A 24,141-nucleotide genomic window follows, 5' to 3' on the forward strand; every position below is an offset into this window, starting at 1 on the left:
GAATTATGTAGATACCTATTTTTTAGTTTATTTAATTCGTTATATTGTTTTCATGTATTTAATCCTTATCACTTTAATCACGACTACTATCAACTACTTTGCTTTTTTTCTTTTCATTTAAAACCATGTTTAATAATTAACAATCATATTATAAAAATTATGTAATATATTTTTCTTTAGCGTGTTAAAATTTAGAAAATATATTTGAAATAGATTGGCTGATATGCTATAATATATATTTGGAACGATAAGGATTAATTTTATGATAACAAATGAATAAAAATAGTTTTTAGTTAACATCGATATATACGTATATTGAATTTTTCGATTATCGTCAACAGATCAATGAATAAATAAGAAGAATTTTTAACGAACATTGTTATTTAATATAATTTTGATTATTGTCGATAGATTTATGAATGGATTCGCGATCATTGTTGACAATAAATTTTTTAATATAGGTCTTAAAGAAAACTATTTTAAGAAATATACGAAAGATTGAAAATGATCGAAAATGATGGAAAGAAAATAGAAGAAAAAAATGATCGATTACCTTGTCAATAAATGTGCATCCGTGCAATCCTGTAATCTGGCATCTTCTAACGTCTGGAACTTTGAAATAGGTGTGTAGCAAAATATTAAAGCTAAAGGTATGATCTTTGCTGGGATTATATACGCCAATGTGGAAGTGAAGTTCTTTCTCTCGTAGAATTAACCTGTACGTTAATCTGAATGAGTAGTTCCACATTGACCGTGTAAATTCGCTATCCATTATCGAGAATATTGCTTCGACGTCTCCGCTAGGCAATCGTTCTGGCGATTTTTCGACGTTCCAACGAACGATCCTGGCAAATCCATGGGGTGGGCCAAATGTCCACGGTCCAAATTGTGCTGAAAATTTTTATTCTTGTAATTCCTTTGATTTCTTTTTCTTTTGTCTTTTTTTTTTCACCCCACGTAAATTGTCAGTAATGATTTTTATTTTTTCATTTTTTTTTTTTCATTCTGAGATTAGATGTAGTCAGTCGTGCGTCTGTGAACTTTAATTCTTTTATTTTTTGGAATAATGTTATAACATATATTTCACGAAAAAGAAAATTCGGCCAATTAAATAATCATTAATAATAGAGATAACAAAATATTGAGATCGAGAATGAATAAATGATTATCAAAATGAAATGGCGTAAAAAAAACATTTTATTTGAGATCTTTTTACTGATTTTTCAAGATCTACATAGACACAGTCATAGATATATATGTATGTATGTATGTATGTCGACGAGAATAAAACGATAGAGTTAATAATGAAAGGACGTTGATATACCAGTGTAAAAATATAAACGAAATGAAACGAGATGAGATTATTTTTCTTGTAAAACGTGATGGCGAAAATCAATATTTAATCGTTTAACTATTCTTTCCTTTGAATTTTTTAATTTTTTTTTATTTCCTTTTTTTTGTTATTTCTCTCATATTGCATCGTCGTTTTTCAACATTTAAACCATTTCTAAGTTGCATTTGCAGTGACCGAAACGATCTATTTTGTTTTCGTATTTTATACTTACGGAAGACAAATGGTATGCCTCCTCTAATGGCCTTCTTCCCGTCGAATACAGCCTGCTTACTGAAACAGGAAAGATCGGTTTGTTCGGGGAGGAAAGAAAAAAAAAAGAGAAAAAAAAATCGTTTCTCTAATGAGACGCTTCTACTTTTGCAAAATTCATCGATGATCCTGAGAACCTGAGTAGGAGATCTCAAAGAGATCAACTGTAAACGTATTACGATCAATCTCTCTTGATAAGATCTTTTTCAATTATTTTCATTTTTCGTTAAAAAAAAAATATAAAAATAAAAAAGAAACCTTGAATTAACGAAATATCGTCATCTTAAAGTCTCTCGATTGATACATCTTCGATTACGAATATTTTCCTTTTTTTCTTTCTTTCAAATATTCTCCCTTTTTGTAAAACGCGACAAAAATAATTATTTGATGTCTTTCTCTTTTTCTTTCTCTCTCTCCTTTGTTCTATTAAAAAATAAAATATATCTTGAATCACACAAAAATTACGAATTCGATAAAGTATCAAATAAAAGCATGAGATATGTAGCTAAGTAGAATTCTTCGATTATTTTTATTTCTTAAAAACGAAAAAAAATTAATGAATTAATTATCGCACGTCACATTATTTCTTTTTCCAGTAAAAAATAAAAAAGTGCACTACAATGATATAATTTATGATAAAATAATGTCATCAAAAAAAAAAAAAAAAAAAAAAAAAAAAAAGAAAAAAATAGCTTTATTTATTTTTCCATGAAAGATAAAATATATCTTCGAATAAAAAAAGATTTCCAATTCGATAAAATATATCAGACAAATAATATAGATCTAATCCCTTGCTAGTCTCTAAATCTCTAAACAGGAAATAATAAAAAAAGATAGATTTGGAAAAAATAAGATATCCAAATAATATTACAGATAGATATTTGAAATATTCTCCGAATACAGAAAGTATCTATCGGTTGGAAATTAGTATTCAGGGTTCGAAGTGGACACACGTTTTGTCCAGTATTCTGTATCCGTATCTGGATACTTCGAAGATGTATCCTTGGCAATACGAGAGGGAAGGAAAAGGGTATACGGAGAATGAAAGATAGGGAGAAAGAGAGAAAGAGAGAGAAAGAGAAGGGGAGAGAGAGAGAGAGAGAGAGAGAGAGAGAGAGAGAGAGAACTCGAAGGCACATTCCAGCGTCTCGTACAACTAATATACGAGGGTCGCAGAACGTTTTACGGTCGTGCACTGTCTCTCGTAAGGGCATCGAAGGAAGGGTTCGATCGGCGACGATTTACAATACACGATTCGTGAGAAGCACGAATCGTTCCAAGAGATGACCACCGATCGAGAAAAGAGAAAGAAAGAGAAAGAGAGAGAGAGAAAGAAAGGAAGAAATTCGAGTCCCACTTGGAACGATCTCTTCGTTTCCTGACAGAAATGGTTTATCGTAAGAGAAAAGAACTAATATATATATATATATATATATATATATATATATATATATATATATATAAAGGAAAGGACTTCTTAGAAAGATTTTATTCTCTCTACGTTCGTTCTAGAAACGAGTTAGAGGAGCAATGATTACGTTGAATTCTTCTTCGTATCGTGAGATAATGTCTATTTTTATTTTCTTCTTGCTATCTTCTTTTTTAATTTCTTTTCTTTTCCTTTTATATATATATATATTTTTGAATTTAATCTAGAGAATTTTTTTATTAATTATTTTTAAGTCCTTCTATGCTAACTTGAGTAATAAAGAATGTTAAAATTGTTGGTGTTTTATATGGAAATAAAAAGACTAATATTCTTTTTTACAAATTGAGATGATATTTATTGAACAATGCAATAAAAACATTTAGATAATTTGTAAACAACTTCTTTTAATTAAATTTTTATTGAATTGGATAAATAATATTGGAATTTATATATATATATATTTTATATATTTATATAAATGAGATTAAATATATTTTTTATTAAAAATTGTAAAGTTATTTATTAGTAATATAGTTTAATTCGTAAACTTTGATAAGAGAGAAAGAGGCTTCTGTAATATTTGAAAATTATGCCGTAGAGTTAGTAAGTATTCATCTAGTATTTTCTTAATTATGCGAGCAAAGCGTTACAGCGTTTTGAAGTTACATTGAGGAGCGCTGTAATTAGAGTAGACTGGTGTTACATATAGTAGTAACGTTAGTTAATAGCAGTAATAGTAGAAGAGTGCGATTGAGAAAATGTTACTTTACGACATAACAGTTATTTTCAATAATTTCTTATTTATTTGATTTATTTGATGAGAAGAAAATTAATTAATTGAGATGATTACGAAAATAAGTGAACAGTTGTTACATATAAAACACGAAAGGAATTTATTGATCCACAAGAAAAATTCATTTATTATTTCAATATATATTAATAAAAGTGTTTAGAAAAAAACAGAAGATTAGGATAGTAAACTATATGGACGTATGTGTGTGTGTATATATGTATGTATATATATATATGTATAATATATATATATATATATATAAAATATATAAGTTTAATGTTGATATATCGTCAGTACACGTTATTTATATGTGTTTATTTTTAAAGAATGAAAAAAGAAGATAAAAACATCGTGAATTATGTGACGATGTTAAGTGAGATAAACATGCTTATATATGTGCACAAGTATGCATATATTTATATAAAAGTTTTATGTATACATTTATATAATGCATGTATATTGCGTATGTTGTCTATTTATAAAAGAAAAGAAAAAACAAGATGAATCTTGTAAATTGTGCGAAAGTGTATATGAAATACATATGCATATATATGCAATATATTTATAGGTATATATGATATATATAAATTTTATGTATATATGTATATATACGGTATTGTCTTTTTATATATCACAAATAACAATAATATAATGAGATATTCTATATAGATGTGATATATCTAATATATATATATACATACATACATACATATATATATATATATATATATATATATATATATATATATATATATATATTAGAGGAAACATGCTAGCGTTACTGATATAAAGACCGAGGGCGGATGCAGGACGACCATTAGTCAAGGCTGTCAGGGGCCACAGAGATGTCCTTAAGAAGGAGCGCGAGGATACGGAGGTCCAAGGCTCTTAAGAGAACGTACGAGATCGAAGGAGAATCGTCGTCGTTTTCCTTTCATCGAGTCACCCAAAACGTATACTAGACAATATCAAATCGAATTTTCTTTGATATATATATATATATATAGATATATATATATAGATATTTATTAATCTTTCCTGAATTCTTTTTTTCTTATATAGATATTCTTTCGAATTAATATAACGTATTTTTAAAACATCGATTTTTTTTCCTTTAGACTCAAAATCAGTCTCGAAAATTCAATCGGTATATATACATACATACATACACACACACACACACATATATTCATGGATCCACCCTTCATTTTTTTGTTATTTATTTTGTTCTTATATTCTCCTTTGAGTTATTATAAAATAATGAACGTATTTACAGCATTGATCCCTTCGTTTGTTCCATTTTAAATGAATGAAAAAATTAATTAACGGATTATGCTTTTTCTCGTTTATTCTTATCCTATCGATATTCTCATATATTTATCGGAAAATTATTTTTCTATTTGGTACTCCGTTCATTAAATGTAAATGAATAAATATAATAATCAATATCGGATATATGTATGTATGTACTTCTTTTGTTAAAGTATGTTATATGTTAAAAATGTCAAATGTTAAGTAAAAATGAACTCTTTTTCATTTATTTTATTTGACACAAATAATAATAATAATGATAATAATAGAAATAGAAATATTACAATAAATCGATAAAATATTTGATAACGAGTTAAACACGCGTATTGTTAGTGCGTCTGAATAAATAAGGTTTGTATGTTAATTCAAGGCTATAGTCATTCCATTCAACATTATTATTCTAACAATGAATATATAAATATTTGATCTTTTAATATCCATAAAAAAAAATATAAAACTCGTTAAAAAAAAATATATATAACTCGTTAAGTTGTTTTACGATCCAACTTTTATCACCGAGTATAATTATGGATTGAATATATCGCTTTAATGATTAATTAAAAATAATTTTTACATATCTAACGATTCGATTAGAGCGATAGAGATTAGATTATCGAGCATTTGAAATAGGAAGAAAACAACAATAACAAGAAAAAAGAAAGTACCAAGAATAACAATCGAGGTTGAAGTTGAATTGAAGGTTAATACCTTCAGGATTTTTAGATGTCCTAGATCCAATTGTAAATAAATAATTCCATTACACATTTGATATTATCATTTATATATACGCATCTCTATTGATGATAAATTTTGAAATAACGACCTACATACGTACATATGTATGTACGTAACGATTAGATTACAAAACAAAGCTATTGAAGATGTAAACAGCAAAAAATCGAAAGGAATAATAGTGGAGATTGAAGTTAGGCAAAAGATTAACGCAGATTTTCAGATGTTCTCGATCCAGTTGGAAGGATAGACTCGTCGTAGCGTTCTCGCGCGAAGCGATGTAAGTAATCCATTTTCCTTGGGTGCGTAAACCGTGGAAGGTGGAGGTAATCCCATTCGTTTGTGCGATCTCGAGGCGAACGAAGAACGCATGGGATGAAGAAGAGGAAGAAGAAGAAGAAAAAGAAAAAGAAGAAGAAGAAGAAGAGAAAGAGAAAGGGAAAGAGTACGAGAAAGAAAAGGAGGTGGAGATGAGTGAAGATTCGAGAGAGAGAGAGAGAGAGAGAGAGAGAAAGGGAGACGAAGATGGAAAACTCGAAAGCATCAGCAGAATATAGGATAGAAGGAGATCGAGAGAGAGAGAGAGAGAGAGAGAGAGAAAGAGAGAGAGGAGAAAGAGGGAGAGAAGGAAAGAGAGAGATGGGGATGGGAATTGGGATTGAAATGGGGATGGGGATGTGGAAGAAGGGTAGACCAAGGGAGTAGAGGAGAATCATGAGGATGAGAGAGAGAGAGAGAGAGAGGGAGGGAGGGAGGGAGGGAGGGAGGGAGAATAGAACGACGTACCAGGACGAAGTACGACGCGGCGGTAGGAACGCGGCTGACGCCAAGCAAAAACGATCGGCGCTGTCTGCCGTGCTTTTTGCGGGCATCACAGTTTCCAACCTCTCCTTCTGGTCGTTTCTAGCTACTACTACTGCTACTGCTACTGCTACTGCTACTGCTACTGCTGGTATCCCAGGTCCTGGTGCTACCGCTGGTGCAACCGATGTTACCGGAGAAACTAGCACCCAATTCGTGATGCGGTTACGCCCGAATGAGAGAGATAGATAGATAGATAGGAATAGAGAGAGAAAGAGAGAGATGGATAGATAGATAGATAGATAGATAGAGCGAGAGAGAGAGAAAGAGAATAGTCTCCATTCGAGCGAATCGACTCGAACGCGTTATAACTCCCCTCGTTACGCTACGCTTCACGATTTTTATATCTTCCTGGTGGTGGTAATAATAATAATGGTGATGGTGGTAGTGATGATGGTTGGTGGTGGTGGTGGTGGTAGTGGTGGTGATGGTGCTACTGCTGCTGCTGCTGCTGCTACTACTATTGCCGCTGGTAGTGGTAACTTTTGTTTGTTCAAGAGAATTTTTCCTTCCGGTGGACCGTGATCTCTCGTTTGCTAAAGAATTTTGACTCATCGTTCTAACTTCTATGTTTATTCTTCGTTTTTTTTCTCCCTCCCCTCCCCTCCCCTCCTCTCTCGAATTAATGTTCTTTTTATTCTTGGCTTGAAGGTTTTGACGTGAAATAAATTTGAAATTGAATTTACAGATCATGCAGAAAGAGAAAGAGAGAGAAAATGCAGAAGAGAAGAGAGAGATCATAGAATGATTTATAATATTCTATGAGTTAGTTTTGATTTTATTAGATCTATTATATATGTACGTGTTTGCGTTCTCCTTTTATTGAAACTAACGTTAGATACCTATATACATGTATATTATAGATATACCTACTTTAAAAATCTTTCCAACGTTTTATCGTTAAATGCTTAATCGTTTTATTATTCTTGTTACTTTTTTTTATATTTAACCTTCGATCATCTCGATTATCCTTTCCATAAATCATAATCATCGATGCTTCATCGAATGAACTATTACGGTTTTCGATCTATTAACAATATCGGAATATCATTTGATAATTGTATATCTTTGTGATCGGTGTAACGTGTCGGTCGATTAAGTAAAAAATTATATATATGGAAAGAGAGAGAGAGAGAGAGAGAGAGAAAGAGATATTAGCAATAACGTGATATACTGGGTGAGTCATCTAAAATTGGAGGTATAAATACCTCGATTACTTTAAACGATAGAAATCTTAAGAATAATATATTTAATTCGATAGGCTTGAAACTTCTATCTAAGAAACATATTTTTGAATTATTTATGCGATTTTTAAAAATGGAATTTAATATTTTCGTTTGTGCAAACGTTGTAGAGAAGATCAAGAATCTTAAAATTCTCTTACTGCGATCTCTTATTACAATATAATATCATCTTTCAAATTTTATAAATAATTTAATTGCAAGCCGACATGTACTACTGTCATTGAAACATATATTATTGTTTTCAATTTTATTATTATATATCTCAATAGCAATGTATTAATTCATATTTAACGCGTACTATAATTTTAGTACACATCTATAAAAATGCGAATATTTTATAGCATTATCGTTGTTAAGAATAGTAGCGTATGGAAAAATTACAATAGTTATGTAATATCGTTCGATCTTTATCGAAAAAAATATTACGTTAAGGAGAAAAATCGATTGAAGAATCGAACGAATCCGATTCGTTAAATTATCCTAATAATTGCATTTGTTCAATGTCTACTGGTTTTTATACCATCACGTAATACATGTAGCATGACGTGCATTTTTCAAAACTCGGTTAAACATACTTCCTCTTAATGAATTTTACAGAACATTAAACTTTAATAGTTAATTAATCCGAAACGGTAGTCTACTTTTTCATTGTATTTAATAATAGGATTGAACAAAAGGACGATACGAAAAATTAATATGCTTTGTCGAAAGATACGAGAGAAAGAAAGAGAGAAAAAAATTAATCAATGATATAACTTTTAGTTAATGAAAATCGAGAAATAATTAGCTCGTATTAGATTGATCTAGTAATAAAATGTCGGAATTTTTAATATATATATGTTTTATATTTAAATAAATAATATAAGAGTATTTTTTATTATAATACTATTAAAAAATTTAATATAGTATACTATACAGTAATATAAAATATAATATATCCTCTCTCTCTTTTTCTATTTTTTTTATATATATATATATACACATACTCACGCACACATAAAATTTTTACTATACGTAAAATACATCATATAATACTTTAGTAATTTTTATTATAATACTATATCATTATATTACTCTGTGCTATTATACTAAATAATATTGTTAATTTCTAAAATTTTAATATTATTAATTAATTAATATATATATATTATATATATATATATATATATATATATATATATATACACGTCTAGTATATTTTCACATTTAATTCTCGATAAAATGATTTATAAAACGTGTCGATCGCGATTGGCATGGTATTATTACGATATACATACATATATTACGCAAGAGCAGTACTTCGCATATAATTATCTTTATGAACGATATAAAGTGCATGAATCGACAATATTATTGATGCAATATGACTATGCATTTTTACGACATTAGCGAAGAAAAAAAACTTGTTCGCGTTGGAAACGTATATATGTAACTCGTGTTCGTATAATATGTACTATGAATGGTACTATCTATCTAATACAGACTAAAATAATCGAAGTTATTAATTCTTATTTTCCTTCCTTGCGATCTTAGATCTTGTGATCTAAACGATTAAAATCAATATTTGTCAAGAGTTTCTATTGAAATTCATTAGTTAATTAATTCTTTTTTAAAGTCTTTTTATTAATACGAATTCTAATAAAAACTTTTTTAACGTTGACCGATTTTCATTTCTAAGTAAAAGAATATATCATTTATTAATTAACACGATTTATAATCAAATTATAATCTGAATTATGATCGTCTTATAATTTCATCTGTGCGATAGTCATTCTATATCTTTCTCCCTCACTCTTTTAGATGGTTAACGCTTTAGTAAGACCTCTATTATTAAAATTAACTAAATAATATGATTTTTTTTTAATTAATACGATTTATGACACAACACCTAGAACATTGATCGATGATTTATTAGTCAAATGAATAAGAATTTATCGATCCTATAATTTCATGCTTGCAATAGTTTCTTTCACTCTCTACCCCCTCTCTTTTTTCTTCCTCTCTCTTTTAGATTGTTAGAGAAGAGTAGTACTGACCGAAAGTATGCAGTAAAATGCAAGAAGCGGATGCCACGCATTATAAGTGCATTAACGCGGCACTGTCGGTAGCCAAGCAGCATCCCTAACGATGAGAGCGACGAAGATAGAAAAAGAGAGAGAGAGAGAGAGAGAGAGAGAGAGAGAGAGAGAGAGAGAGAGAGAGAGAGAGAGAAAGAAAGAGAGAACGAGATTGACTCAGCCATCTGCCACAGCATCTACGATTTACGATTGTCCAGTAAAATTCTGACGAGGACCGTTTCGGTCTCGACTGAGAATTATAAAGAAAAACTGGGCTTCAGAACTATCTCTCTCTCTCTTTCTTCTCCTCCTCCCCCTCCTCCTCCCCCTCCTCCTTTTTCTCCTCCTACTTTTTACCTTCTTTACCTTCTCTTTTATCTCATTGGTGGTTTCGATCGTGCGAATACCTTGGTACAATGATCTCAAGGTTTTACCTAATAAACACACATACATGTACATAATGCACATTTGTGAGTGTAATGTATAGTGGTACTTTATTAAAAATATCTCCGTTGTTATTAACGATATGATACATTATTAAAGGAAGAAAAAAGAGATCGATATTCTGATTAATACGAAATATTTCTTCGAGTTCATGTGTCTTAAGATTTTTAATCGATGATTTTTTAAATGGATCGATGTATCACATTTACTACAAATGGGATCGATTTTATTACCACATGACGTTGTAGCTCGTGAAAAGACGAATTTAATCATAATAATTAGTTTGTTCGTCTTCTAATGGCTTTGAATAAGAAATGGCGTTTGAGAAAAGAATTTATATTGTGTAAATGAATTGTAAAAAATGTCCAGACGATTTTTTATAATTTTATGTAACTAATTGTTTTTAGAATTAAGAAGAAACGATGAGAAAAAAGGTAAAAAAGAAAAAAATGGGAAAATAAGTATAATGATTAATGATAGTATCCTTGGATAAAAATGAAGCTTTTATGGAAATTGTATACTTATATACGTTTTATGTACTCAATCCTGAGTGTCATTAAAAACGATCGATCTTTCTCGACCACGTATTTTAAAGCTCGGCGGTTAATATAGGTACATCTATGTTGTCCCACGTTATCCTCGTAAATTATCTAAAACAGGATGTGGGATCCTTGCAAATCGCTTTTCGCGATGAATCACACGTAATGCGATTTAAAAGAAAAATGTCTCTCCTTCCTGGTTTAAATTTCACACTTTCTGTGTGCATGTATGTCTAATATTCTTTTTCTAGTTTTTTTTTATCTCTTTTCCTAAAGTTAGTCGTTTCATAGTTGTTCTTAAGTTTATTTACTATCCTTGTACATATGTATTTATAATAATATATTTTAGAAAAAGTATATTATTAGTTCGTTGAAAAAAGATAGAGAATGGTGTTTGCAGATAAATAAAAAGATATTTAGTTTTTCCAAGCGCATAAGTAGTTCCAAAGTTAATATATTTGAAAGATCCTTCATGGGGTTTTGTTTACTCGTACAACACTCATAGTTGAAAGAAGAGAGGAACTTTGAAATATCTCTGTTAGTTCTTAGGATGTTAAGATACTAAGGTACTATCGATAAAGTGATGCCATAAATGTTTCTGTTTGAACTTTCGAAAGCATGGTATACTACGTCTATGTACAATTGGACTAGCAATTCTTTTTGATTATTATTTATCCCTCCGCCCATCGAATTTACAGATGGAGACGTTACAGATGAAAGAAAAAAAAAAAGAAAACCAAAAGAAAAAGAAAAATTAAAGAAAAGAAAAGTAAGAAAAATACCGTATAAATTTTTATTACCCGACCGTAGAGTAATCTGCCTTCCGAAAGTTTATCTTGAGTTCAAAGGATCGATTTCCTGCGGAGCGAGCGTAATTACAGCATCGTAATTACACGAACGAAGCGGTCAGTGGTGAAACACTGAAAGAAAGAGAGAGAAAGAGAGGAAGAGAGAGAGAGAGAGAGAGAGAGAGAGAGAGAAACGCACGAGAATTTCAAAGAGCGGCAAAAATCGACGAACGAGAGAAGAAAATGCTTCTCTCTTTATTTTTTTTCTCCCTCTATTTTTTTTGTTTCTTTTTTTTTGCAACGAACGCAAACGTAATATAAAAAATATGAGCATATTCTCGTAGTATTGATAAAGACACCAAGTATTTTATTTCTCTCCCTTTTTACTATCAACAAAATAATGTTTTCCTAGTAAGAATACTTATAACACTTATTGTTGCCGATTTTAAAGAGAGAAAAGAAAAGTTAGCATGGTGGACTGTATAATCTCAAGACGTTTATCTTCTCGTTATCTGGACCAACGAGTTTTCGTTAACCTTCAAAGAGAAACTTCGTCTGTCTGTATCTCTCTCTCTCTCTCTTTCTCTCTCTGTCTCTCTTTTTCTCTGTTGATCTTCTTTTCGGACGAGTCAAAGAGATGATCGATGCGGTGAGTGCAACGATTCCGCCTCTTTTCGAGCTCCTCCAACCTTCACGCACCTCAAACCTTTTTCTTCATCCTCAGGCAAACAAATCAATTTGCTCGTGCCTGCGAAGCGTGCAATTTGCATAACGCGAATGAACTGACGCAAAGAAAAGTAGAGTTATCTTATACTCGCGTACATATATACGTATATATAGGAATCGAACGCGTGCGTTTCAAATTATTTCAAAGATATCAGAGGATTTACAAAGATCTCGTAATGACTTATTATTATTGAAAATTTCTATTGTTATATCTAACAGTTAAATTTTATCATTGTGAATTTAATTTAGTTTATATAAAAAGAATTATTAAAAAATAATTTTATAGATGAGATATAGATAAAATTAGATTGTACTAAGCCGAGAATAAATTAAGAAAATATTAGATTGTCTGTGAAGTTCGTGACGACGATATAATTTTCGATTCTTAGCGGAGGCACAAAGTTTCATTTATTAAAATATCATTAAATAAACGAACAAACAAACGATGAAAATTTAGAAAAGTTTAGTCAAATATATAATAACCTTGGAATATACTATAACAAAATTAATTAACTTTTAATATTCTCGTAAACGTAATAAAATATTTTTATACATAAACATATGCATATATCCGTACGATTGTAAAACCAAGCGTAGAACTTTTACAGACAATTCAATAAATCATAATTTCGAATATCAAACAAGAAGATCGCATCTTTCATAATCGATAGTTGACATATCCAAAAGAAACTCTTTTACATAATAGAAATTCACGTAATGTTAATTATCATCGTTATCTTTATTCGTAATACGTTTGTGAAAACAGGAGAAACTCGATTTAACAACCGAGGAGTAGAACGATAAAAGTGTCGAAAAAGCTGTGCCATGAGCGAACCAGATGCATTCCAAAGAAAAAGAAGTTGGCCAGAAAGAGGAGAAGAGAAACGTAGGAAGGACTCGGTGCATCGCTCTCCGCTTCCTCTCCTTCCCTCTCACCCCTCGTTTCCTCATCCCTCATCCCTCTCAGCCCTCACCACTCCCCTTTCTCTTGCTCCCTTTCTCTCTCTTTCTCTCTTCCTCAAAAGTCTCGTAAATTACGCCATTAAATTCCCCTGGGAGAATATATCCCTTCGCTCTTGCATCGTTAGACGGGACACCCGGTATACGTCGAAGGTGCCCGCTTCAAGCTCCGCCGAAGCCAGCGGTTTTTGTGTTTTCCCCGGTTCCACTAGCACCAGCAGTACCAGTACCAGCACCACCAGCACCACTAGCAGTAGTAGCAGCAGCAGCAGCAGCAGTAGTAGTAGCAGCAGCAGCAGCAGCAGCAGCCGTGGCAGTAATGGCGGACGGGGTTCACAACCCTCTCTCTCTCTCTCACACACACACACACACACACATGTATGCATATATACGTGTATGTATATAGATATATGTATATACACACATATACACACATAGTAGATCCGATGCTTACCGCAACTCGCCTCTTCTGCGTCCTTCCTACCCACCAACGTCGTGGAACTTTGTTTAACTAAGGCCAGCAAGAAATAAACCTATTTATACTAGGTCGGACGCTTTTGCAAGTAAGAGAGATAGAGATAGATAGATAGATAGATAGGTAGGTAGGTAGGTAGGTAGGTAGAGAGAGCTAGAGAGGGATAGGAAGGGTAAGAGAGAGGGACAGAGAGAAAGAGAGAGAGAGAGGGAAAATTAGACGGAGTTTGTATCGTGTTTCCATTCTCGTTGGTTATTCCACCCTTTCACATGCTTTCGCCAAACCCATGAATTACAAAAGAATCTTAAATTACGACCTATCTTCGAGTATGCACTCGTATGTAATTTAGATACGAGAGAGAGCGAGAGAGAGAGAGAGAGAGAGGGGATTAGTCCCTTTTTATTTTTCATTTATTTTTTTCGCGTGAAAGAAATTAGAGATATTTCATATAAGATCATTGAAAATGATCGATTAATTCAAATTTTTTTTTTGCTCTATTTTATTTTATTTCTTTTTTTATTTTCGTATCTTTTCATGTATCTAGATAACGACAGATTAGTCTTTCTTTCTTTCCTTCTTTTTTCATTCATTTTCTCAATTTTCGAATATTATAGATCTCTGACGGACGATCGAGGACAATCGAGATTATTCTAACTTCTTTCTTTGTTTTTTTCTTTTTTTTTTATTATCTTTTTTATCCGAATGTCTCGTAGATAATTTGATATCTATTCTAAGATTTTAAAATATGAATCTGTCTAAGTCTAGCTTTGTAATATTTTAAGCAAGTTACGAATATAGACACTTATTGTTCTCATTTTGTCTCCATCGTTCATTATTGATTATATTTTACTTCAGTGTTAGGACACGATTATATATTCTTATTAGAAGAAACTGGTAATTAGAGCGTAGCGTAGCAGTAATTTGATAATCCTTGATGTTAGATGCTAAGAAAACATCTTCACTTCGTAGAAAGGGACTCTCTAAGTGGATTGCACATTTCTTTGATCTTAAACTCGTTTTTAATATTTAAATGTAGTTTTTTGTTGGAAACTTATGTTTTTACATCATTGTTTAATGCAGTTTAACCTGTCATTTAGTACGTACGTAATTAATTTTTGTAAATATATATATATATATACATGATATAATTAAATTTTTAAAGAAAATTATGATAATGTACAAAACAAATATAATATAGTATAATATATACATTTTCCTTTTTTTTTTGAAAAATTTGTAATAAAAATCGATAAATAAAAAATAAAATGGGATCATTTTTATCGAAAAAAAATAATGAAAATATTAAATTTCTATTGTAAAAAAATAGATAAATCTTTTCTTTTTTTGATTAAACAGATTAATCAAAAGGTGTTAACTTAATCGATTTATCGAAATTATACAAACGTTTTTCTCGAACAATGACAATCATTTCATCAAGAGTATTCGACATTCGTTATTGAATATCAAGAATCGAATATCGTTACGCTGATCAAACGATTTGAAATCGTTTGATCAGGATACTCGAGCTTTTCAATGCTTACGTTTAACAAGCTACTTTGAGCGCATTTATCGTTGAGCCGCGATAATGAGCTGATTTGGCGGCTCTTTGCCGGTGTAACGCGATGGTAAAAGCCGACAAGTAAGTATGAATGATATAAGTAGAAATGAGTGGGTTGTCCATCCGAGCAAATTCTTTAGTAGTGATGTCGTCTTCATCGTCACGTTCACGTTCGCGATATTTCGAATATCCGTCATCGTTTGTCCTGATTAATTTTATTTCACACAAGCTACGTTGATTATCAGCATTTTTGGGTCAATTAAACCAACATAAATTTGTATATGCGTGTACTCATATGATTCTTTTCTTCTTTTTTCTTTCCCTTTTTTTTTTGTAATTGCTTCATCATCTTAGAAATTATTGTGCCATTAATTATTATTTCTTTTTTTTTAATAGAAGTTTGCGTACTTAGATACGCGTATAATGTGCATCGATCGATCGTTTTTTATTATTACTTCATTATCATAGAAATTATTTTTTTATCGTGATTATAAATTATCTGTTCATTTAAGATAATAGATTATATTTTTTAAATAAAAACGTTTGTATTATATATATAGATATAGATATGTGTGTATCTATGATTAATAATTCTTTTTTTTTTTTTATTATATTATCTTATAAATCATGTAGAAAATTATAATTTTTACATGTATTTAAAAGTGTTATCAGAATTTTTTAAATTTCTGCAATTGGATATAAATTGTTGAAATAAGAATTGTAAATAGTCGATGTTACTACGAAAACTGAAATTTATTCTTAAACGAACGAATAAAATTATTTATGTATACGATCGTTTTTATTATTAAACGGAAAGGATATATCGAAATAGAAGGTTGGGTCGAGTTAATCAGCAACGCGTTTACCTTTTTTATATATGAAAAAGCAGAGAAAACGAATTCAACTGGGATCGAGCTATTTGAATTCGGATTACCTTCGAATCGAATCTTTTTCACAGAGGGGAGGGTAAGTGCCAAGTTATTTTACGATCGCCTCTTCGAGATTATTCGCGAAGCCTGAATATGGATTACGAACTTTCCAAGAGATATGGCTTATCTTTTCAAGTAATATTTCTCATTGTCGTCCTTCTATACGGATCATTAAAATAGATGTAATCTTTATGCTGCTATTTTCTAATCTGTATACATAGTTTGTATACTTACATTCATATAAATTTTTCGATCGTTAAAACCGACGTAATCTTTGCGTCATTATTTTCCAACGAAAATATAATCTTCAAAAAAAAAGATAAGTTTTCTATCGAATAAGATCTTTTCGGATAAATCAATAGATCATTAAACATTTCATTGTATTAATCGTAACGAATTGATTATGCACGTTGATAAAAATTATTAGAATGACACGAATGAAATTTTGTATTCCCGATCGAACATAATTTTTCATTTATCGTCTTGTAATAAAATGTGTTTATATATAACGATCCAAAATATATCACTTTCTGATTCTCGTCGATTGTTAAGATACACATTTATATATACTCTGATTAATTAGCGAAAATGAAATAAGTGAGTATAGATAAGTAAGTAGGATAAGGTGTTCCATTTTATAAGAGAATCAGTGAGTTGCTCGAGTTTCTTTCCACCCGGTATAAGAGAGCGATGGATTATAGGCTCGAGCCCCGCGTAGACTAATGATCCCAGTGGCTGCGGTTTTTGCCGACATTCTACAGCATTCCCATTCAACTGGATTCTGCTTCGAAGCCTCGACAGCATTATTTTTCCTCTATGGAGCACCATGGAACGCGTATTATCCGTTTGCTCTGCTTGGACATCTTTCGTTTATATCACAAATACATACCTACATTGTATATATATATATATACGCTTATGTGAAAGAGAAAGAAGGAAAGAGAAAAATAAGGGGAGAGAGATAGATAGATAGATACAGAGAAAAGAGAGAGAGAGAGAGAGAGAGAGAGAGAGAGAGAGAGAGAGAGAGAGAGAGAGAGAGAGAGAGAGAGAGAGAGAGAGAGAGAGAGAGAGAGATGGAGAGATGGAGAGAGAAAGGAACCACAGTTTCAATTCCTTTCTTAATTCCGTTCGTCTCGGACGAATTCACGAATTGGAATGCTCGTCTTAGCTCTTTTTCTTTAATTCGAGATGATGGCCAAATGGCGAAGCGATCTACGGTGGCAACTTGAAATGGTTCTGAACGCTCAGAGTGTCCAATCGGTCACTTAATCTCCTCCGTGTTTCTTGATCTCGAATACGAATACGAATCACTGTTCTTTTTTTCCTTCCTTCCTACCTTCCTTCCTTTCTTGCTTTCTTTCTTTTCTTTTCTTTCTTTTTTTTTTCGTGAGTATTAAACGAATTATTCATAATATGTATATAATAATTATAATTAAATAAATTGTAAGGTTTACATAGTTGGACAGTATCGATTTAATTGATTGTTTCGTAATCATTAATCATCGTTAAGATAAATCAATGATTGTAAATTACTTCATTTTTTGTCTATATTTGCAATCATATCGATATAATAATCAATAATTTCTATTGATTTTTTATACTGATATATACACATATCTATATATTATAAATTTTTAACAATGCAAATTGTGAAATTTGTTTCGTCGAAGAAAATGTTATATAAAATTTACCTATGAAATTTGTATTGTATAAATTTAAATATCGATCTTACTATAAAAATGCTAGTTACTAGAAAGTGTACGTATACATAGAAAGAACTAATTTTTACTCTAAAAAGAAATTGACATTATTACTGCAAAAAATGACATTCGATAATCGCAGAGCGATCGACTATTAACCAAGTTAAAGACTCGCGTTATCACCAACACAAATTTAGTCTTTCATTTTGTTGACTTCGGAAATTCGTTCGTTTACGATGCAAATAGATGAAAAGAGGAAGAGAGAGAAGGAGAGACGAAGATTGAAAGCTTGAAAGCATCGACAAAGTACAGGATAGAAAGAGATTAAGAGAAAGAGAGAGAGAGAGAGAGAGAGAGAGAGAGAAAGAGAAACTTAGTTCAGTGACTGCGTTAAGTTTTCTTCGTGCGTGTTAGAAGCTTATCTCTCAACTATAAAAAGCGTCGTTTGGAGGTGCAACATTAGCCGGATAACGATGCGTTTCCGTTGAGAAATTCTCGAGGAAGGGTGAGAGGTGAGCCTCCTCGTTCGTTTGCTTCATCCTCCTTCTCTCCCGACGACGTCCTATGATTAACGGCCGACGGATTTGCCTGACGCTTTCCAAGACAAATTCGTTCCACGAATTAAGATTCTCATTTTTCACACTGTACTCTCTGATATAAGATAAAAGGGAAATTAAAGAAATCATCGATTTCTTCGTAAGAATAAGTTTCTCACGATATCATTGATTATTATTTATTTATTGGTATTGTGAATTTAATCAACGTTATTAGAAAATTGGAACAACTTGTAAAAAAAAAAAAAAAGGAAAGAAGTATTTAAATAGTATACGAGTAGATTTATTAGATATGATTGAAAGCATTGATTATTATTTATGTATTGTTTTTTTTTACGAGGATGATTCAAATAAGCTGGAAATTGTTAAATTTTTAAGAAAACTGTAACGAATATTCGATTATATAGAATAAGGAATAAGAAATAGAATAATAAAATAATAAATTAAATAACTAAAAAGAATATATGTATATATTGCTGACAGTGTATATATTTTTAAGTTATATAATATATTGTAGTATGATTGACCGATGAAGCGTTTTCGCAGTTCAGAAGTCAGAACCGTGATTCATATACAAGGGGTTAACGCGTTGATCAAATTTCGGATAAATCGATAGATCGATCACTGTCAGGTTTTTTTTATATTACACCTTACTCTCTTAGACGTATGATATTTGAATTTATCAATTTCATGAAATATTTCAAGAATATCATATCTTACGAATATCTATCAATAATTTTCATAAAAATTCGGTTACTAATATGATTATTATTTAATAATAACCAAAAGAAATACATCTACGAATTTATTTTTTTTCATCTATTTGTAAATTTATTAAGATTAATTAGGTATTAAGTATCTCAACGTCTATGGATAATTATTTATGAATAAAAATTGAAATAACATAAAAAAATGTCAAGTTCAAGAATATAGATAAATTTAATAGCTTTGATGAAATGAAGGAGAAAAGAGAAAGAAAGATACAAAGAGAGAGAGAGAGAGAGAGAAAATCAGATGGATCGAATAAAAATCAATAGATATCGACTAGTTAGATTAATTAGGTATCGTAATGACTATCTTTTGAGATTGTAAGAAAATATCTTTCGTGTGGTCGGCATTGCATATCCATCCTCGGAGAAGAGTCTCAAAAAAAAAAAAGGAAAAAAGAAAAAAAGTAGAGAAAAAGTATGAAGCTGCGGCGTCATTAACGTTGCTTGGTACTCCATCTCTATCATCTTCTCTTACGGTTCGTCTGCATGCGTCCTTTTCGTACTTTCTATTCTCTTTTACTTCTATCCTTCTTCCTTCGACCTCGCTCATCTGGTTACCATGTATTGTTACTTTTTCCAACACGTTTGCAAAGTCCTTTAGGCGAAATCGTTCGTCCATCTTTTTCTCGTCAACGAATATGGACACACCCACATACATACGGACACGTATGTATTACGAAACTCTCGTATAATTATCTTTTCGAATTTATTTTATCGTCTTCTTCTAGGCGATTTATAAAAATGTTTATGTTGAATTTAGTTATAAATCTCTTTCAAAATTTTTCTTCTGTTTCTTTATTATTATATCGTATGATTTTTCTTTTTTCTTTTTCTTTTTTTTTTTTTTTTAAGAATATTATCTACTCGCTCGAGAGATAAGATAGAAAAAAATCGTGAGAATATTTAATAAAAGTGATCTGCATTTCTATCGAAAAATAATTCTCTATTCAAATTAGAAGGAGGAAGAGAGAGAGAGAGAGAGAGAAAGAGAGAAAGAAAGGAAAACCAAAAATCACAAAAGATAATCATTTAATTATAATTAAATCGTCTAATTTAATTACGCTGACTCAACATTTTGGACGATGTTAAATCATTCAAAAAAAAAAAAAAAGAGAAATGAAAAAAACGAAATGAAAAAGAAAAACAAAAGGAAAAGAAAAGGAAAACGAGAGGAAGAGAGAAAAAAAAGCGTTTCCAAATCGATATAATAATATCAAAGAATCTACAGAGATACTTGTCCAATAAAACAAAAAGGGAAAGAAATTTTTTTTCCCGATAAAGCAAACACACATCGTTGAAAATTACAACGCGTCGTGCGAGCGACACGAAGTTAACCCTTTTCTGATGAAATCAAGACAGTAGGGTGACCTAACAGTACATTTTCCTCTTAAAGGCAGGAAGAAGAGATGGAAGGGGAGGAAGAAGTATAGTAAGGGGGGAGTGTAGAGGGGAAGGAGGAAGAAGAAGAAGAAGAAGAAGAAGAAGAAGGAACGAACGAACCAACGAACGAAAGGGGTTGCGCGAACCGTACAATCGTGCGATTCATCTCGTCGAAGGGGGGTAGGGACGATGATTAAGGATCCCTCTCGTCTATCTTTGCCACGCCTAAGAAACGATTCATGCACACACACACACACACACAGACGTATACACCAATACGGACGCAAGAGATATATATACATAGATGAAAGAGAAGAGTGTGAACATTCATAGAGACACACGTGTATAGTATCTAAGCTTAAACGAAAAGAAGGGAAAGCGTCGTTAATGGCTGCCAGCAAGATTCGACCATGAAATTTCATCTCGACTTCGAATTAAAGATCCTCTTTCCTTCTCCTCCTCCTCCTCCTCCTCCTCCTCCTCCTCCTCCTCTTTATTCTACTCCTACTCTACGACTCCCATCTTTCTTCTTTTTCTCTTTCTCTCTCTCTCTCTCTCTTTTTTTTACTTTTTATTCTTATTCTTATTCTTCTTCGATACTTTTTCGTCTCGCTCGCGTGACTCCTTTCTAGCTAGAAATATCGGTTTATCGAGAGAAAGCGACGAAGGAAATGAAGAGAGAAAGAGACAGAGAGAGAGAGAGAGAGAGAGGGAAACGGGGAAAAGAAAAGAATAGGAAAAAGGAAAAAGAAAGAAGGAACAAAAAAGAAGGAAAGAAAAGAAATCTGGATTTGTAGGAGGGAATGTTACGAGAGCGTCCTTCAGATTTCATATATGTATTTATATTGTTCTGATAAAATGATACTTTTTTAGAATAGAGTTTAGTAAAGTTTAGAGAGAGAGAAAAAAGAAATTAAGGAGAATTAAGTTAATATGTGGAGAAGTTTTAGACGAATAAGAGAGAGAGAGAGAGAGAGAGAGGAAGAAGGAAATAGAAATATCCCATAGATCTTTATTCCACGAATTATTATTATTATTACAAGAAATATGTGACTACAAGAAAAATGTCTCTCTCTCTCTGTCTCTTTATATTATATATATATATGTATATATAATACATATTTTTCAAAAGAATATTTAAATTAGGTAAGAGTTGCAGTATATAATCGTATTCATGAAAACGTTTGTTCACTCGATCGTAGAATGGTTGGTGAAATTGATCACAGAACTTTCTAAAAATTTTCTATTGAGAGATTGGTATATCGTATTTAGGGTCAAAGAAAAATCACTCTCAGGTTTGCAGCTTCCGCTTTTCGACGACTCGACCGTACGCAGATGTTCGGCGAAGCTACGACCATAAGCATACACGATGCTTTACTAACGAAACCTGAAGGAGTTACGGGACATCTGCTAGCTTCGTGTTTATAGATATACGTATGTACGGAATGGTACTTCTTGGAATGGAGTTATGAGAAAAGGATAAGCATCCTCAAGTTCAAATATTTTAACGAGCGTGTACCTCGTTAAGGGAGTATATAATTTCTTAAAAATTAAAAGAGTAAAATGTGTGTGTGTGTGTGTGTGTGTGTGTGTGTATATCAAGTCTGCAATTCATAAATACAATTTTATAAAATCTTAGTCATGACTAATCATATTCTATGTAGAATATATAATAGAATATTGTTTTCGTCAAATACTATTTCATAATATTGTAAAGATAATAGTTTAATAATGATTTTATTATGTATGTTATATTATATATCATAGATAATATTATAGAATATAATATTCCACTATCATATGTAATATAATAGAATATTTAATAAAATAAATAGAAAACAATCTATAATTCCTGTATAAAAAAATTTGTTATTATAGAAAATATATATTTCATAAAATGATATATATTAAACTATAAGTAGAATTGATTATCCATCATTATAATAATACTAAATGATTTAATAAGATAATATTTGATATCGAATAAATTAATAAATAAATTACATGTAATTGACTCGTTATAAGAAAAATCTCTTTTGCAATCTGGTATAATTTCACGTAAAGGGTTGATCACGTCGTGTAAACGACGACGTCGACGATATGTAGAAACGCTTCGACGATTTACTTCAAGTAACTCGCATCAAGATCCTTATCAGTGTAGACCGGACATGCCGAGAGAAATTTTACAGTCGTTTCGAAGTGAATTGAAGTAAATTGCTAACGTACTCTCGACGTCATTCTCGTTTCCTAAAGCTCTTTGCCATTTCTCTCTCTCTCTCTCCCTTTCTCTCTATCTCTCTCTCTTTTTCCCACCCTTTCTCTCGCTACGTGTTTCCAGTCATTATTATTTCTCAATTAATTAATTAGGTAATTAAGAGCTATAACAAAGCTTCAAGATTGCATTTCGTTCTTTCTCTTTGACCAAGAAATAAAAATAATTAAAAAATCAAATGAACTTATAACGTTTCTCTAAAGAACGTTCAATGTGTTTCAAAGGATATCATACTTTCTCTTTCTCTCCCTCTTTCCCTCCTTCTTTATACCTACTTAATTATTATCATCATCATAATTTATATTATACGATATTAATTTTGTTTCAATTCATATTTATTCATTTTTTTTCTAATTCTCAATTTTTATTTTTTACTTCATTTTTAAATTTTGATATGATACAAATTGATAACATATATGTATATTTTTCTTTACATATATGCTCAATATTATTACGAATTTAATATATTTACGTACATGTACATTTGCATATCTATACATCTTTGTGATTAACTTCATTAACATAAGAAACAATTTGTCAATGTTTCATTTTTATTAATTTTAATTCCAATCTATAATCTAAAAAGAAATTCTGCGTTTTTATTTTACTTTCAATGCATAATATCATACTAATTTTAACTTTCCCTGTTTGAGCAACATTAATATTAACATAAAATGAATATCTGTATGTATATATATATGTATATTTAAATCATATATGTCTATATATATAAATCATATAGACTATATGTATAAAGATATTTATTTTCAAAAGATATTATTTATTTCAGAGAAATATTATCTATTATACATACAGAGATAGATAGATATGATTTTATATATATATATGTAAAGGTCATATTATATAGAGATCATATTTATACGAAAACATATATAGAGATATATACATATATACACCTATAACGATATTTATTTTTGAAATAAAGATGTCACATTCATTTTGCAGAGAACTATTATTCATTTCTTTCTTTTCTTTTTTGTTAAAAGAACAAA

At 30.8% G+C, this 24,141-nt stretch overlaps 1 protein-coding gene across 1 annotated transcript in view; it reads right to left on the bottom strand.

The window, feature by feature from the left end:
- LOC127066137 (uncharacterized) overlaps nt 1–24,141 on the bottom strand; it is a 33,270-nt gene that overhangs the window by 4,268 nt on the left and 4,861 nt on the right. Inside the window, exons 3-4 of the mRNA XM_050999500.1 lie at nt 1,566–1,624; nt 554–891 (exon numbers count right to left, since the gene is read on the bottom strand). Of these exons, the coding sequence (XP_050855457.1) occupies nt 554–891; nt 1,566–1,624 (397 nt within the window). The remainder of the gene's footprint in view (nt 1–553; nt 892–1,565; nt 1,625–24,141) is intronic.

Source organism: Vespula vulgaris, chromosome 9 (assembly GCF_905475345.1).
Source record: "Vespula vulgaris chromosome 9, iyVesVulg1.1, whole genome shotgun sequence".
NCBI lineage: Eukaryota > Metazoa > Arthropoda > Insecta > Hymenoptera > Vespidae > Vespula > Vespula vulgaris.